The 13,420-nt window shown below is 44.4% G+C and overlaps 1 protein-coding gene across 2 annotated transcripts in view; it reads right to left on the bottom strand.

Annotated features, from left to right (window-relative positions):
* The window catches only part of CDK18 (cyclin dependent kinase 18), a 613,826-nt gene that overhangs the window by 68,966 nt on the left and 531,440 nt on the right, over nucleotides 1-13,420 (bottom strand). For both annotated transcript variants that reach the window (XM_078644609.1, XM_078644608.1), the window contains 2 exons: nucleotides 8,180-8,270; nucleotides 5,869-5,946 (listed from right to left, as the gene is read on the bottom strand). In XM_078644609.1, the coding sequence (XP_078500735.1) occupies nucleotides 5,869-5,946; nucleotides 8,180-8,270 (169 nt within the window). The remainder of the gene's footprint in view (nucleotides 1-5,868; nucleotides 5,947-8,179; nucleotides 8,271-13,420) is intronic.

Here is a 13,420-nt window from a genome sequence, read left to right on the forward strand (position 1 = left end):
GCGTGGAAGGTAAAGCCGTCCCTGGCCCCCCTTCTCAGGCAAACATATTTGCCTCCTCTCTCCCCATACTGGCGTGAGTTGCCTCATAGAAGTCTGACACCTGGTGGGCGACGCGTAACTGATTAGGTACAAACATCGTTTGCAGGTACAACGCGTAGCTCCAAATCGAGAGGGCGCATCACTAAACCAGCACCTGCTAGCTGGGAAACATTACGAACTCGCTCTCTCCTCTTGACGAAAAGAGTGTGACACTGCTCCGGGGGTTTTCAAGACCCAGCTTTATTTCTGTTAAAACGCTGGCATTAAAAGTCTCTGGAAACGCAGGGCAGACGCGTTTCGGCCTTCAATGGCTTCATCAGTTCCCTTTCCAGATAGTCTCTCGTTGTTCCTGGGGGTCTTTGCATGTATTATTCAAATTTATGACCACTCCCTGGTCATGTGATCATCGGCCCCTCCTTCACATAGCAGGTGCCGGCACTTCCCGTTCCTTTCACCACTCAGCTGCATTCTGGTATGTGAAGTCTTCCATAGGGGCCCATACAGTGATGGATCTTCCTTAGACATCGTTTGATGCCCCAATCTTTGTTGGCTGGTGACCCCACGCCGGTACAGTCGCGTGGAAGGTAAAGCCATCCCTGGTCCCCCTTCTCAGGCAAACATCTTTGCCTCCTCTCCCCCCATACTGGCGTGAGTTGGCTCATAGAAGTCTGACACCTGGGGGGGCGACGCGTAACTGATTAGGTACAAACATAATTTGCAGGTACAACGCGTAGCTCCAAATCGAGAGGGCGCATCACTAAACCAGCACCTGCTAGCTGGGAAACATTACGAACTCGCTCTCTCCTCTTGACGAAAAGAGTGTGACACTGCTCCGGGGGGTTTCAAGACGCGGCTTTATTTCTATTAAAACGCTGGCATTAAAAGTCTCTGGAAACGCAGGGCAGACGCGTTTCCGCCTTCAATGGCTTTATCAGTGCCCTTTCCAGATAGTCTCTCGTTGTTCCTGGGGGTCTTTGCATGTGTTATTCAAATTTATGACTACTCCCTGGTCATGTGATCATCGGCCCCTCCTTTACCTCGCAGGTGCTACCCATTCCTTTCACCACTCAGCTGCATTCTGGTAAGTGAAGTCCTCCATAGGGGCCCATATATATATATATATATATATATATATATATATATATATATATATATATATATATATATATATATATATATATATATATATATATATATATATATATATATATATATATATATATATATATATATATATATATATATATATATATATATATATATATATATATATATATATATATATATATATATATATATATATATATATATATATATATATATATATATATATATATATATATATATATATATATATATATATATATATATATATATATATATATATATATATATATATATATATATATATATATATATATATATATATATATATATATATATATATTCACTGAAAAAACCATAGGTTATAGACCATATATAGTTAGGAATTAGCATTTACAAAACCTTGAAAATTCACTGAAAAAACCATAGGTTATAGACCATATATAGTTAGAAATTAGCATTTAAAAAACCTTATTTTACTCACACAAAACCATTGAAATTCCATATATAGTTAGTTGCACTAACTATATATCGCGCACCCGCAATCCACTGCTGATCATGTCACATATTACATCATTCATGACATGGTCAGTGACATCACTGATGACATCACTGATGACATCTCAAATGACATCACTGATGAGATCACTGATGACATCATCCAGTGACTGTGTGTTTCTGTAAAGTTTAAATATGTTTTACATATTGAAGAATGAGTAGATGTATAAGTGTCTGGACGAAGGTTTTAGTAGGTGCATGACTGAATGTATGAGTGAGTGATTAAATGTGTCTCACTGAGTGCATGGGTTAGTGACTAAACTGTCTTAATTTGTGCATCATTATGTCTGTTGTTCTGTAAACTGCTGCATGTGTTGATCAGTAGCTATATGATTAACTATATGGGTTATTGATTGATTGTCTAAGTATTTGTATGGGAGACTGAGTGTGTGTGTGGCTGGCTGGGAGGTGTGTGACTCTGTGCAGATCAATGTGTACTTGTATCAATGATTGTATAAGAAAGTAAGTATGTGTTAGTATATGTTTGAAAATGTAAGGTGCTCTATGTTTAACTGTATAGACAAGAAAATGGAAGTGTGATTGATTCTTTACAGGACTGACTAGGTGTGTGAGTAACTCCATGGATGAGTGGCAGAGTGTGAGTGTCTGTATAGGTGTATGAGTGCATATGATAGTGTTGTAAAGATGAGTGATTGTATGTATGAATGATTGTATGGGTGAATGAGTGAATGTGTGTGTAGACGTAGGAATCAGTGAGTACGTACGTAGTAACTAGTATTGGTGTGTCAATGGTTTCAAAAATTATACTCTGTATTTAACACTGGGTGAAACAGAGGTTATATTAAAATGTGAGGAGATGCATTGTATTGTCACATGAATGATATCATCAGTGATGTGGTCATTGATGTCAAATGAGATGTCATCAGTGATCTCATCAGTGATGTCATTTGAGATGTCATCAGTGATGTCATCAGTGATGTCACTGACCATGTCATGAATGATGTAATATGTGACATGATCAGCAGTGGATTGCGGGTGCGCGATATATAGTTAGTGCAACTAACTATATATGGAATTTCAATGGTTTTGTGTGAGTAAAATAAGGTTTTTTAAATGCTAATTTCTAACTATATATGGTCTATAACCTATGGTTTTTTCAGTGAATTTTCAAGGTTTTGTAAATGCTAATTCCTAACTATATATGGTCTATAACCTATGGTTTTTTCAGTGAATTTCAATGGTTTTTTAATAGCAAATATCAAAACCTTTACAATGTATTCTTCTTGAAATCGAAAAATATTTTTTACATGTTTTTAATACAATTTTTTTAAAATTATTTTTATTGTTTCGCTCCCGGTACGCGAACCGGTTAGCTTCCCGTTAGCTCAATTCGGAGCCGCGACCCGGTCCGCGAACCGGTAAACGTTCCGTTTGCGCAACTGTCGCGTTAGAAAACAACATCGTGACGCGTCGCGTCAGCATGACGTTTCGCGTTGTCGCGTGATACGTCATATGACGTGCTACGTTACGCTGCCCAGAACGCTTCCCGGTTCGCGGACCGGGCGCTACCCACGCAAAAAAAACAAAAAAAAATGTTGTTTTTTTTTCCCCGCGGGGCCCTTTTAAAACCTCCACATTAAACCTAGGGGGTCAGGGAGGAGCTAGTATGCCCCCTTATGGTTATTTCCCCCTTTGTTATGGCCTCCTTTTGTCTCTCAATCCTACCGAGAGACAAGATGGCGGCCGCTCCGGACTGTTTAGAATGTTGACAGACACCGGAGAACCAATCAGCTTCGCTACGCGAAGTTCCGATACGCGTAAGGTCCGCGAACCGGGGCGCTGCCTGGTCCGCGCTTACAGATATATATCTTTTTTTAAACGTTAATTTCTCAAAATCCACTGGAGCACATATATTGAGACCTACAAAAGGCACATCGGGCTACCAGTCCCTACAATTTTGCCAAGTTTCGTGCAAATCCATTCAGCCGTTCGGGCTAAAAGTGAGGCCAACCGCCCTATGGAAAACTCAATGTTAAAAACACGTTTTGGGACCCCCCTTTTTTCTCGACCCCCCCTGGACGAACCCCCCCCCAAATTTCCAGGGGCTGCTCAGAAACAAAATGTTCCATTTTCCTGAAAATTTCAGCCAATTCCGTCCACAAACGCCAAAGTTATTAGACATAGAATTTTCAAAAATCCCATAGAGAAACAATCCTAACTATATATACCTACTGGCGACCGCCAGTAGGTAATATATATATGGATGAACAGGCATGCAGGCAGGACTAGGGCTAGAATGAACAGGCATGCAGGCAGGACTAGGGCTAGAATTTTTAGCAGTCCGGGCAAAATAGCATTTTAATGGTGGATCACTCCTTGCACTATGTTTCCCAAGAATGGCAAAGCCAATAGGGTAGATGTTCATGTGATAAACATTTACGTGTGCAACACATGGAAACAGCATATGTGAATGCCTGCGTGTACATGTTGAGCCACTTTAGAGCCATACCTATTGACTTTACCAATTCTTGTTCAGAAGCAGGATTCTTAATGGGCTCCTTCCTCTGTAAGTCCTTATGCTAGGCTCGTTCTCAAAAACTGAATTCAGTGTGGCTTTGGTGCCTTGCTTGTCAACTTCTATATTACCTAGTATCTTCAATCAACAAATACCAATATTGCCCAGGAGGTTTTTTCTACTCTTTGTGAATTTTTTCATATGACTGGGGCCCTCTTACAGAGACACTTGACAAACTTCAAGTGTCCAGTTACTGCCAGGCGCAACCTTGGCTACTAGGAGGAGTTGCCCTTTCGTCAGGCAATCAAGAAGGAAACTAGAAAGTCCTTCACAGTGTCTAGCCTTGACACCTCTCACACTCATGCCCTCACACCTATGTCTCCCCAAGAGGGATAGATCCTCACTAAGAAATTAAAGTGGGCCATCTCTGTGCGTTTTCCTACTTTTGCAAATCTGTCACCCTTTGTGGTGTGTTAGGGTTGGAACAGAAGGGGTGTAAGACATGTGAGGGGTGAGCCATTTGTTGAAGGAAATGACGGGTAGCTGTGCTGTCTTAGCACTGAGCATAGACAATCTATGAACATTAATTGATAGGGCTGCTCTCTGAGACTTAGTGGTAGGTGTAAATCTGGGGCTGTCTGAGGTTTGAGACAGAGATCTGTGTAACCAGATGATGTAAGTCTTCTGCCTAAGAAATTAGGATATGTGTCACTGGGGATAACGCTGCGCTCCAATCCTGAGCAGGAGACGTTTAAGATAACAGTCTACACTGTCAACTTCATCCAATTTTGAGGCAATTTCTTTACTCAGAAAACAAAAATAAGCATAAAAGAATGTGAGGGGCCCCTCTGAAAGATAAGCTGAAGGAGCCCACACACCATTCTCGGCCCCCTCCCGCCTCTAGAAACATCTCTATTAACGTGTATTTTGCAGCTGTATGAAGAACTACATTAACCGAGTTTGGGACTGTGTTATGTCCTTTCTCTCTCTCTCCCTCTTAGCAGTCTCTCTATATTGCCTCTTCCTTTGCTCTACCCTTTGACCTTCTCCTGTTTGCCACTCTCTTGACTTTGTCTTTCTGCACTCCATAGCTCAGTTTCATAGTGAGAGACCGTGGGGTGCCTTTCTTTCCAGGCCTCTACACCAGCAAGAATTAAAGTTCCAAATTGCAACTTTGCTACCTTTTTTCTGCCTGAAAAATGAAGCTAAACAGCACTTACTGTGCATTGCTGGGGCCTGTTGACCCTTTTAAAAGTCACAATGACATCAGTAGGGGCTTAGGGCCCCCCTCCAGTATTGGTAAGCCTAGGCCCCGCGCATGGCGGGGGGCCTCTGTACACCCCTGATTACACATAGCTATTGCTTTCCAACCAATGATTCCCATGTGATCAATGTCAGTGGTAGAGGCTGAATATCTGCTAAGATTTTAGTCTGTGGTCACAGAGGTATGCACAGGGCCCTGCAGTGAATGCCTTTGCCTAGTGAGCTGCCAGACTCACGTGACCTGAGGGATAGCTCTGCTATCTGTGATCTAAGCTTGCTCAGTCGGTGTTACTGTATATTCTATAGGATGTTTCTATTGTTCAGAGCCAGAATGTTTCTATTGTTCAGAGCCAGAATCTGTACAATCTGTTTAATATGAGGGCTAGTCCTGCTGTTTGATTTTGCAACCCCTCCCCCAACTTCCCTACCTGTTGGATGAAAGACAGATGTCCTGAAGCCGGGATCCTTCTGAAGCTGAATCTCCCGCAGTGTGAAGATGGAGGCAGCTGTGGGATTCAAAGGAAACAAAAGAGCATGAATGTCCCTTTTAAAGACAGCTGGTTTTGGATGTGTAGGACTGAGATGAGGTGGCTTCTGCTCTGCATGTGTTCCATTGTGCTTTGGGTGGTGGAGCCCCCGCTCGCCTGCTGTAATACCCGAGTTACCGTATGTGTTACAGGGAGCACCTCTTACCTTGCCTTTATGACGTTTAGTATTTGAAGATCTTCTAGGAAACCTCTCTCCCTTCTATTGTACATGTTGTCATTGCTTTAATAGAATAAGGGATCTTCCTTTGAGCACATAGTGGGTATGACTGTAGGACAGTGCCCTCCCTCCCCCGCTCTTATGAGTTGTGCAGCAGCCAGGTGTGCTGGGAGCTCCTGAAGCCCACCAGCTCCCTCTCATCACTATGCCTGTAAGCTTTGAGAGCGATCCCTCTCATCACTTGGCCTGTAAGCTTTGCGAGAGCTCCCTCTCATCACTATGCCTGTAAGCTTTGCGAGAGCTCCCTCTCATCACTATGCCTGTAAGCTTTGCGAGAGCTCCCTCTCATCACTATGCCTGTAAGCTTTGCGAGAGCTCCCTCTCATCACTTGGCCTGTAAGCTTTGCGAGAGCTCCCTCTCATCACTATGCCTGTAAGCTTTGCGAGAGCTCCCTCTCATCACTATGCCTGTAAGCTTTGCGAGAGCTCCCTCTCATCACTATGCCTGTAAGCTTTGCGAGAGCTCCCTCTCATCACTATGCCTGTAAGCTTTGCGAGAGCTCCCTCTCATCACCATGCCTGTAAGCTTTGAGAGAGCTCCCTCTCATCACTATGCCTGTAAGCTTTGCGAGAGCTCCCTCTCATCACTATGCCTGTAAGCTTTGTGAGATCTCCCGCTCATCACTATGCCTGTAAGCTTTGTGAGAGCTCCCTCTCAACACTGGGTCTGTGTGATATGTGTTATTCTAAGCTCTGTGAGATCTCCCTCTCATCTTTGGGCCTGTGTGATATGTGGTACTCTAAGCTCTGCAAGAGCTCCTCTCATCACTGGGCCTTTGCGATATGTGTTACTGTAAGCTCTGTGAGAGCTCCCTCTCATCATTGGCCCTGTGTGATATGTGTTCCTCTAGGCTCTGTGAGAGCTCCCTCTCATCATTGGCCCTGTGTGATATGTGTTACTCTAAGCTCTGCAAGAGCTCCCTCTCATCACTGGGCCTCCGTGATATGTGTTACTCTAGGCTCAGTGAGAGCTCCCTCTCATCTTTGGGCCTGTGTGATATGTGTTATTCTAAGCTCTGTGAGAGCTCCCTATCATCATTGGCCCTGTGTGATATGTGTTACTCTAAGCTCTGTAAGAGCTCCCTCTCATCACTGGGCCTGTGCGATATGTGTTACTCTAAGCTCTGTGAGAGCTCCCTCTCATCATTGGCCCTGTGTGATATGTGTTACTCTAGGCTCTGTGAGAGCTCCCTCTCATCATTGGGCCTGTGTGATATGTGTTACTCTAAGCTCTGTGAGAGCACCCTATCATCATTGGCCCTGTGTGATATGTGTTACTCTAGGCTCTGTGAGAGCTCCCTCTCATCATTGGGCCTGTGTGATATGTGTTACTCTAAGCTCTGTGAAAGCTCCCTCTCATCATTGGGCCTTTGCGATATGTGTTACTCTAAGCTCTGTGAGAGCTCCCTCTCATCATTGGCCCTGTGTGATATGTGTTACTCTAGGCTCTGTGAGAGCTCCCTCTCATCATTGGGCCTGTGTGATATGTGTTACTCTAAGCTCTGTGAGAGCACCCTATCATCATTGGCCCTGTGTGATATGTGTTACTCTAGGCTCTGTGAGAGCTCCCTCTCATCATTGGGCCTGTGTGATATGTGTTACTCTAGGCTCTGTGAGAGCTCCCTCTCATCATTGGGCCTGTGTGATATGTGTTACTCTAAGCTCTGTGAGAGCTCCCTCTCATCATTGGGCCTTTGCGATATGTGTTACTCTAAGCTCTGTGAAAGCTCCCTCTCATCATTGGGCCTTTGCGATATGTGTTACTCTAAGCTCTGTGAGAGCTCCCTCTCATCATTGGGCTTGTGTGATATGTGTTACTCTAAGCGATATCCTGCCCCCGGGGCCTGTCTAAAGTGTTCCATGGTCCAATGTGCATGGTGCGTTCCCATGCTGCAGCGCACAGCACAGGGTGCCCCATGGGCGCTCCAGAAGCAAGCAGTGAGAACTCTTGGCAGGCCAGGATGGGTCACTTACTGTCAGGCAGACGTAGAACTCGCTCCCCCAGACTCTTGAAGTAAGTGTGCCGCAGGCCCTGCTCCGCAGAAATCCGGCTTTTCACTTCATACTGAAAACAAGAGAGATATGTGGTGATTTTCGGAGATCAGTGCGGTCAGCCCAAACCCGCTTCTTTCGGAAACATTTTCCTGAAAACAGATTCTGTAGACAAGTGAAAAGACAGACAGACAATTCATAACTGGTCAGGTTACTATGTGGGATGCTTGTGTAGGTTTTTTAATATTCTCAATGTCCTATGCTGGCTGAGGCAGGAGGTCGCCCACTCAGACACTTTATTGAGGGAAGGTAACATGCGTAACAGGTGGTCTGGAATACCAAGACGTGCTGCTCATGTTCAGTTTTCATGGGCCAAATGTACCAACGCTTTTTGCATTCGCAAACGGGCCGAGTCTCAGAATCGCCCGTTTGCGAATGCAAAATTGCGTTTCCCAATGTATCAAGCTTTAAGAATTCACAGTATGGGTAATCGCAATTATTTGCGACTACCTAAATTGCGAATGCAGTTAGGGAATCGCAATTTGTGATTCCCTAAATAATATTCTTGTAGCCCACGCACATTGCGATATTGCTTTAAAAAATTGCAAATTACCCCCAACTTCAAGTTGGTGGTAATTTGCGATTTCCTGTAAAAATTCACTTTTTTGCATTTTACAAAGTGCCATGCCATTATGGCATGTATGTGCACTACATGTATACAAATACACATTTCAGGGGTGCAACAGGGTGTCCTTTTGGAACCCTTCAACCCTTGAAATTGCATGCACAATTTGCGAGTACCTATTGGGTACTCGCAATTGCACATGCAATTCCCATTTATTCCTATGGGCCGGTCAATAGAAATGAATCGGAAGCCATTCCTTAATTGCGAGTCGCAATTTGCGAGTCACAATTAAAGAATTCCAAGGAATAGCAAAATATTTGCAAATTTTTCATTACATCTTGTTTTGCGATTCTCAAATAGCGATTCTCTTAAAATCGCTTTTTGAAAATCGCAAAACCATTTTTTGATACATATGCCCCTATATCTCTGACGTTAATATATGTCAGTGCTCAGAGACATTTTGGGACCTGCAGGATGCATTATGGTTGACCCCCCAGTGACAAGCAGTGTTGCAGCTCTTGTCATTCACAGGAAAAAATGTTTGACTGGTAGTGAGTTATTAAGTGCATCCGTGACCTTCAGTTATCAGCAGGGTACAACAAACCCATCCATGTATTATATGCGAGTCCTGTTACAGATTAGTTAGCGAGTTACAATGTGATAAGATCTGATCGTACAGAGATTATATCTGATTGAGGCATGGAGGACTATTTGAATGACTAGATTTACAGTCATTCCTCACATGGTTTGAAGAAGATGTTGGGCAGGTATTACTTGCTCTTGTATTAATACATGAGCAGGGACTATGGCTTGGAGCCCTCCTTCTCACCAGTATGGAAGTGGATTTCAGGTGTCGAGTGCTAGTACTGGATTGGGAGTCATAACTTTTGGATGGCATGGCTTAGTTATTAATAGCCATCTGTATGTCGGGATCACTGCTGGCCATGACGTGTGGACTTTTACCTCGAATGCGGTCACGGATCCTGAAGTCTGAAGTCAGTCGTCTTTGCGTGGTCAGCTAGCCGGGACTGTCTCCTAATGCTAGATCACACTTGTACAGAAATGTGGGATGGTGTCCCATGGTTTGTCCAAGTGTCAACAGTTACCATGGTTGTCTCAGGAACAGACAGGTTTTCACCTTTCTTCTGAAGTGGTCATATTACTGAATGCATCAAATTGTAATTGGTAAGGAGACCCAGAGCTTTAAAAGTTGATGCTGCTATGGATTTCCTACTGTGAGGTGGTATGTCGGTTCGAGGAGCTAGCCTGAGCACAGAGTCCTTTTTAGTATTGCCTACAATTTAATTTGTGGTATATAGGCCCTTTTCTTAGTTAGTCCATGTGGAGCATGCAGAGTGCCCTAAACATTGATTATTAGTCAGTGAAGTGCTGGCAGAATTGACAGCACATGTTCTCTGGGGTGAAGGCGCAGGAGGATTTTTGCCACAGCCTTCTGGATCCATTATAGTTTGGGCATGATGAAACAGGTGGCACCAAGGTCTAGGCTCTTGGAATAATCAAGTTTGGAGATCAAGAATGCCAGGATAGCAAGTACTTTTTGTTGGTATTCAAGATACATTGAGATGTGGTGCAATGTTTTGATTGTGTAGAAGACTGTCTCAGTGACCTCTTCAACATGTGGAGTCAGCGATAGTTAGGAGTTTGTGGCTGCCCTAAGTTTCTCATCACTATTGACAGGTATCACAGGGCCTACAAATTCCTACAACATGTGAAGCATGGTCATAGCTGCACATAGATAGTTTGCGAATCGAGAGAGTTCTGTATTTTACTTTGACTTCTGAAACTTGTATAGTACAGGTGAAGGACTTCAAGTACCAGAACTGAATGAGCAACACAAGCCGGGTATGGGACGACTAGAAAGTTCTGCAATTTGTTGTAGTGACCTGTAATGGACATACTACTTGAAAGGAAGGTAAGAGAGTGTAACCTAGGTAAGCCTGCTAATAAGCCCGAAAAGATCCCATGGTCTAGCTGTGTTACCATAACCTGTTAAACTAAGCTGTGGGAACAAAGCAGCTTGAGAAATCCAGGGTTACTTTAGAGCATTATGAGGCACAATGTTGAAACACAAGTAGGATGTGTGTGTGTATATATGTGTTAGAAATGGGATTTTTGGTAGGCTAGGGCATGTTCCAAAGCCAGGCAGAAACCACCACTCTAGTCAGGATAAGGGAGTTGCACGAGCAGTCAGGTCTATCTTAGAGGCAGTGTGTAAAGCATTTGCACATAACCAACAGTAATACAGAGTAAGCACTCCAAAAGGACACCATACCAGTTTAGAAAAATATCCAATATTTTTACATACTTTAGACAAGACCAATAACAATAAAAATTCACAATACAGTACTCAGAAATATTCAGTTATCAAAATAACCTTGAAAAACAGTTCCTTGAAGTCGATAGCTTCATCCGGGGCTATCACGGTGTTGTGAACAAACAAATCCCAACAGTTCTGGCTGACCGCGGCGATGCTGGCCAGCTACGGTGTCGGGAAGACCCGCAAACAGTTCCATTTAGAAATGCAGGGCGTCAGCGACCTCTTGTTGAGCTTCCGAGAGCATGGCGCCCACGGCGTCGATTCTGGAGGTAGGTGCAGGAGTCGTCGGGCCCTCGAAGTCACACGCGTTGCAGATCGAACTCCTCTGTTGAAGTCAAGACGCTGGTGTCGGCAGGCATCGGGTACTGCGAGGCAAAGTGCAGTGGTGCGGCATGCCCTCGGGTGGCAGTGCGAGCAGCGGCTCGGTGATGGTGTCAGATGGCATCGTCAGTGAGATCAGGGTCGCGGTGTGGAGTGAATGCTTTGCTCGTTGCAGTGCTGGCAGTTCGCGGTGCAAGCAGCAGTGTTGTCATTGCTGGAGCGCTGTTGTCTGGAGTCGATGGCGCCAGTGTAGGCAGGCCAAAGCTGTGGTGTTGGGATGAGGGTGGTGGGTCGTGTAACTTTACGAGCGGTGGCCTCGAACCATGGTGCAGGCAACGGCGTTGATTTCGGCGTGGAGCGTCGTCGTCAGGGAGGCCAAGACATTGTTTTGAAGCGAGGCGGTGCGGCGTGCTGTGCCCATAGGTCACGGTGTGAGCAGCGGTTCGGTAGCGGCGTCAGCAGGCGTCAAAAGTGTCACGGTGCGGCGTTGCGGCGGTGCCCTTCGGCGGTGCTTTTCGGACACGGAGTCTGCAGCGGCATTGTAGATTTATTTATTTATTTATTTAAAACTTATAATGCGCAACAGCTACCCGCAGTGGGTTTCCCGGCGCAAGGGATAGACTAGAGCAGAAAATGGACATCACAGCAGCATTATTGACAGCTAGAGCGGCAGAGAATCTATTGAAAAAGTAAAGTTTTCAATTTTTTGCGGAAGCAAAACATGTTAGTCTCGGGTTGCTTTTTCCTCTGTTGCAGCATAAAACACACAGTCCCCGGTGCTGAGGGCAGAAGAGCTTGACGTCTTTCCTGTTCCTGAGACTTCTTTAACGGGGGGGGGGCAAGCTCTACCTCAAGCCCTTGGAGAAACTCACAAAAGTAGATTGCAGCAAGTTCAGTAAAGTCCTTTCATTGCCCAAGACAGAAGCAGCGACTGCAGGCCAACACAGTAAAGCACACAGCAAAGTGGTAGTACTAAACTTTATTTTCCTACCTAATTCCCCGGGCCAGTTATGTTTATAAGGTGTTATAAACAAACTCCCCATTCTGTCCTATGGGGAACAGGTAGCCTTTCAATAGCGAAAAACGAATTTGGACGTAATTCGCTAACAGGACATGCCACACACACCAGGGCATGTCCTACCTTTCACACACACTGCACCAGGCCCTCAGGGGTACATTGGGCCTACCTTAGGGGTGGCTGACATGTCAGAAAAGGGAAGGTGAGGGACTGGCAAGTGTGTGAACTGGCCAAGTCGACATGGCAGTTACAAACAGCGTGCAGACTCCACAATGGCGGGTCTGAGCTACCTTTTTAGGGCTAATCACGTGGATGGCACAATCAGTGCTGTAGGCCCACTAGTAGCATTTGATTCACAGGCCCTGGCACACTCAGTGCACTTTACTAGGGCCTAACAAGTAAATCAAATATCCAATCATGGAAACACCAATCCATAACATAATTTACCACAGTAGCACTTGCACTTTACCACTAATCAGCAGTGAGAAAAGTGAGCAGAAATACTACGCTAGCAAAAACAGAGTCAAAACCCGGAGGTCAGAAAGCAAAAACTCTGGGGAAACACGCCAAAAGATGCCATGTCTAACAATATGAATATACTGATATTTGTACAGTGACATTCTAGATAGCTAGCAATCGAGTGCTGTTTACATTCAGAGGGGGTGTGAGCTAGTAATTGAGGCTCGACTGTCGCTTTGGGGCAGGGTAAAAAATGATGGAATATTGTTGGTCCCATTCTGTTCATGCAGAGGTGAGCAATGGAATGGGATGCTACTCAGATTAATTACTAGTGTTGTATAGTCATTCCAACATTTGCAACTATTCTGCATTTGCAAGTGTTCAAGAACCCCAGATGTAATATTAAAATTACTCTTTTGAGTGTTTCACCATAAAACAACTGTATTTGGAAACCAGCCTCAG

This window comes from Lissotriton helveticus, chromosome 5_1 (genome assembly GCF_964261635.1).
Source record: "Lissotriton helveticus chromosome 5_1, aLisHel1.1, whole genome shotgun sequence".
NCBI classification, from domain to species: domain Eukaryota; kingdom Metazoa; phylum Chordata; class Amphibia; order Caudata; family Salamandridae; genus Lissotriton; species Lissotriton helveticus.